The sequence below is a fragment of the Quercus suber genome, unplaced genomic scaffold, assembly GCF_002906115.3.
Source record: "Quercus suber isolate HL8 unplaced genomic scaffold, Cork oak 2.0 scaffold_55, whole genome shotgun sequence".
Lineage (NCBI taxonomy): Eukaryota > Viridiplantae > Streptophyta > Magnoliopsida > Fagales > Fagaceae > Quercus > Quercus suber.
This window is the reverse complement of record NW_027069520.1, coordinates 130,575-135,497: the sequence shown is the minus strand read 5'-3', so window position 1 is coordinate 135,497 and position 4,923 is coordinate 130,575. Positions and strand designations below refer to the sequence as shown.

Here is a 4,923-nt window from a genome sequence, read left to right as displayed (position 1 = left end):
AAAATAAGTCTAGAGACACTAAAAAAAAATATTGCCACTATTGGGAAATAAATTGTTATTAATAGTTCTATAAATGAGAATATAATATTAATGGTGCATGAGATCAAATAAAAATCAATAAAAAACTTAGCAATTTAAATATTATATGTTAGATTGGATAAGCTTGCCTTATTCTTGTTGGATATTTAGGTTGCTAAACACTTTGCCATGATTTCATCATAATGTATACTTTATTTTTATTTAGAATTCCCCAATTCATTTTAATTAAAACAATATTGTGAATCTATTAATTAAAGTCTATTGCCCTGGCTCTGAGAAAGTGTTTTCTTTATAGGAAAGACTACCAAGACAGTGGAAATTGACCAATGAAAATTGATACGTGGCAGCCAAAAAAAGAAAAAAGATGCGTGGCCAGATCAAGACAAAGGCCCCCACAAAATGGAGGGAGGGTCCAACTTGCAAGACTTAAGTCAATGCTTGAAGCGGTAGACCATCGAATGCAGACAGAGTGTAGAATTTGAAGTGTTAAAACAAAACAAAACAACTTTATCAAACAGAGGTGCTCCTATATAAATTACCATGCAATTAGTATCATCTTCACAAAAAACCCTTACTTACTTCTCATAATAATCAATCTGATAATGGAGGGTTCCTTAGGATTCCTTTTCCTGGCTTTTCTAATTATTCCTCTTCCTAATTTCTTCATTTTCTGCACCGGACACTCTCACTCTCAGCTTCGTTGCATCGATACCGAGCGACACGCCCTTCTCACCTTCAAGCAAGACCTTATTGATCCATTTAATCGACTCTCCTCTTGGACTGCCCATGGGGATTGCTGTCACTGGCTTGGTGTTGTCTGCCACAACCTCACTGCTCACGTCCACCAACTCAATCTTGGAAGCTATTATGAGCCGTTAATGTTTGGTGGTAAGCTAAATCCTTCTCTGCTTGATTTGAAGCATTTGAATTACTTTGACCTCAGCTTCAATAATTTCTCTGCTTCTCCTATTCCCGAATTTCTCGGTTCAATGAAGAGTTTAACATCTCTTAATCTCTCTTATGCGGGATTTGTGGGACTCATACCTCGTCAACTTGGAAATCTCTCCAATTTGCTCTATCTCAATCTCGATCATGGTTATTTTCCTGGTGATTTATATGTGAATAACCTTGAATGGCTTTCTGGTCTTCCTTTGCTACAACATCTCGATATGAGTTCTGTTAATCTTAGCAAAGCCTCTGATTGGGTTCAACTCACAAACACACTCCCTTCCTTGTTAGACTTGCGGTTGCAATATTGCCAACTTCGTTTCATTCCTCTTGTTGTTGATGTCCACAACATGACTTCTCTTAGGCACCTCGATCTATCTAGAAACTATTTCAACTCTTCAATTCCCAATTGGTTGTATAGTTTTAGTCGTCTTGAGTTTCTCAACCTTGGCTCCAGTAATTTGCAGGGTACAATCTCCAGTGCCATTGGAAACCTAACATCTGCCATTAGTATTGACTTGTCAGGAAATGAACTTGGAGGAAAGCTTCCAGTGTCTTTTGGAAATCTTTCATCTTTGACAAACCTGGATTTTTCAAACAATCAGTTCAGCGGAACTCTCCCTCAAAATTTGGGGCAATTAAAAAATCTTGTCGAACTTTCTTTTTCACAGAATTCAATTTCAGGTCCAATTCCAATGTCTTTAGGAAATCTTTCATCTTTGACATACCTGGATTTTTCAAACAATCAATTCAACGGAACTCTCCCTCAAAATTTTGGGCAGCTTTCCAAACTAGAGACTTTATATATTGAATCAAATATGTTGGAAGGTGTTGTGTCTGAAGTTCATTTTTCCAATTTAACAAGTTTGATCCAACTTTATGCACCTGGAAACAAACTGACTTTAGAAGTAAGTTACAATTGGAATCCTCCGTTTCAACTTGGGGTTTTATCCTTGCGATCATGGAATTTAGGGCCAAATTTTCCTGGATGGCTTTGTTCACAAAGACAACTTCAGAATTTGGACATATCCAATACAAGGATTTCTGGTGTTGTTCCCCCTTCATTTTGGAACTTGTCTTCTCAGTTTGGCTTTCTAAATCTGTCCCAAAATCTACTCTATGGAGAGATAGTAAATAGTCTCATAAATTTGCCTTCTGATTCCGTGATTGATCTGAGTTCGAACCATTTCAATGGTTCGTTACCTTATGTATCCTCTAACACGATTGTGTTAGATCTTTCTAACAATTCATTTTCTGGATCTATTTCTCACTTTTTGTGTTACAAGATGAATGAGCCCAAACAAATGCAACTTCTCAATCTTGGAAAAAATCATTTATCTGGAAAAATACCTAATTGTTGGATGAAGTGGAACAACTTGGAGCTCCTAAATTTAGGAATCAACAATTTCACTGGCAACATTCCAACATCCCTTGGATCTTTGACTCTTCTTCGGTCTTTGCACCTACACAAAAACAAATTGTCTGGAAAATTACCATCATCTTTCCAAAATTGTGACAATTTGATGACCATTGATGTTGCTGAAAATGAGTTTGTTGGAAGCATACCTTCATGGATAGGCCATAAATGTTCAAACTTGATGATTCTTAGCCTTCGCTCAAATAATTTTCTTGGTCACGTACCGGAAGAACTTTGTGCTTTAACTTCACTCCAAATCATGGACCTTTCATGTAATAAGCTATCTGGAAGCATACCGAGATGTGTTAAAAATTTTAGTGCCATGGCCACAAAAGATACTTCAAATTACCCCATGAGATTTAATCCCTCAGTTGGTTATTATGGTGAATCATTCCCTCTTGAAAGTGCATTGCTTGTGATAAAAGGGCAGATTCTTGAGTATAGTACCATTCTCCAATTGGTAAAAAGTATAGACCTTTCTATGAACAATTTATCAGGAGAGATACCCATAGAAGTGACCACTCTCCAAGGATTACAATCATTAAATTTGTCATATAATCTCTTGATTGGAAGTATTCCGGAGAATATAGGTACTATGGGATCATTGGAATCTATTGATTTCTCTATGAACCAACTTTCAGGTCAAATTCCCTCAAGCATGTCAAGTTTGACATTTTTAAATCATTTGAACTTGTCAAACAACAATTTGACTGGGAAAATCCCATTTGGCACTCAACTACAGAGCTTCAATGCGTCCAATTATATTGGGAACAAACTTTGTGGACTACCACTTTCTAATAAATGTACTATAGATGATGTAGACCCTAACAATGAAAACAAAGGGAGTAAACATAACGGTGGACTTGAAGTGGATTGGTTCTTTGTAAGCTTGGCACTTGGCTTTGTGGTTGGGTTTTGGGGTGTATGTGGCCCTTTACTATTGAACAAGCAGTGGAGAATTATGTATTTTCAATTCCTGGATCACATGAGGTACAAGCTTAAGAGTCTTGTTTTGTTGTAAGTAAATGTTGTAAGATTCTTAATATTTTGTGTGAATGTCATGTTTATCAATATTTTGATGATTTCTACTTATCAATAATATTTGATGATTTCTAGGTCATCTTTGTGCTGGTTAGTACTTATGTTATTAGTTAATTCACTTCATTAGCATATATGAATATTGGGTTTCTTCCAATGAATGTTAGTGTAATCCAATTTGTAAAATCATATTTTAGTCTGTAAAAGCAATTGATTCTTTAAAAGCAATGTAGTATACTATATCTTGAAATGATGCCCTGTTTGTGTTAATGTTACTCTTTTTTTTTTTTTGGGTGAGGACTATTTTTGTTACTTTAAGGGGGGATTTTGATATCTTACTAGCGAAGTGTTCATCCGGCTATCCTGATAACTCTCTTTAGAATTTCCTAGTGATCACTTTGTAAAGTCTCAACAAGATTGTGCATAACTGGACAACCTGATCATGTTTATAAAAAATTCCAAGGGTATCAGTTGGATCCCTTCCAAATAGTTTCAGAGAAGGAATCCTAGGCTACAAAATAGTGGCTCTGTAAAGTCTACCATTCCGCTGCCAAATCTGGCCTTTGATGTCAGAGGAGATTTTTTTTCTGATAATCTCAAAGAAATACATAAAAACTACCTTGAATCTGGATTTTAAGGTTTTTCAGCTTTTTTGTTTTTCTTGAAATGTTAATTAAATGTACACAATATTTTGATAACGTAGTAAGTCTAGTGCTATGCTTCTATATACTCAAGTCTCCCGAATGATAGTTAATTTACTATACCTTTCTCCTAAACAATAAGAAGTCTCTCAGCAGTGCTTTCCTTGAGTTTTATGATATTTAAAACTGGATAGTTCATTTTTTAAGAGTCATGGTTATGCCTGCGAAGGACCAATACTGAGAGGTACTGTAGGGGGATTTGAAAACTTAATTGGGATTGGCCATATGGAAGTTTTACACATTTTTGGTTCCCTATTTAGGTGGAAAATTTCTCAAACATCATATTGAAGATGAACATAAAACTTGCAACTTGCAAGTCAAGCTCAATAGTGTCCAGTGGAATCCTTTCTCCCACTTGCAAGAATGTAGCATACATGAAAATTCTCATGTGTTGAGAAAATCAAATCATAAACGGTAGTCCACTGCTTTCTAAGGTGATATTTAAATGTTCACTTTGGTTAATTACTAAAGAAAATGAATAAAGACATAAACATTATTTGTGAGCTAACCATCAATGGCTAGTTTTGGCTAAAAACCTATTTAAACACATGCTTGTGTTGTTGCCTACTATTAAACATGTAAAGGTTCCTTTGAATTCAATTCTTCCTTATTGCTTCATCAGATCTGTGTCTTTCATAATTGTTGTGCTTCTCTTGCTATAGTTTTCTCTGTAATACGCTACAATTCAAGCTTATGCAAAGGAGCTCCAATCTAACTTGCAATGAAATAGAAAAAGCAAGCCCTTCTAAGTTTCAAAGCTATTACAAGTCCTTCAAGTAG

General features: G+C 35.5%; 1 protein-coding gene across 1 annotated transcript; it reads left to right on the top strand.

The window, feature by feature from the left end:
- Positions 1 to 553: 553 nt before the first annotated feature.
- LOC136067007 (receptor-like protein EIX2) lies at positions 554 to 4,923 on the top strand. The gene is made up of 2 exons (XM_065772174.1): positions 554 to 3,394; positions 4,404 to 4,923. Exons 1-2 carry the CDS (start codon positions 642 to 644, stop codon positions 4,429 to 4,431), a joined length of 2,781 nt encoding a protein of 926 aa, XP_065628246.1. The 5' UTR covers positions 554 to 641; the 3' UTR covers positions 4,432 to 4,923.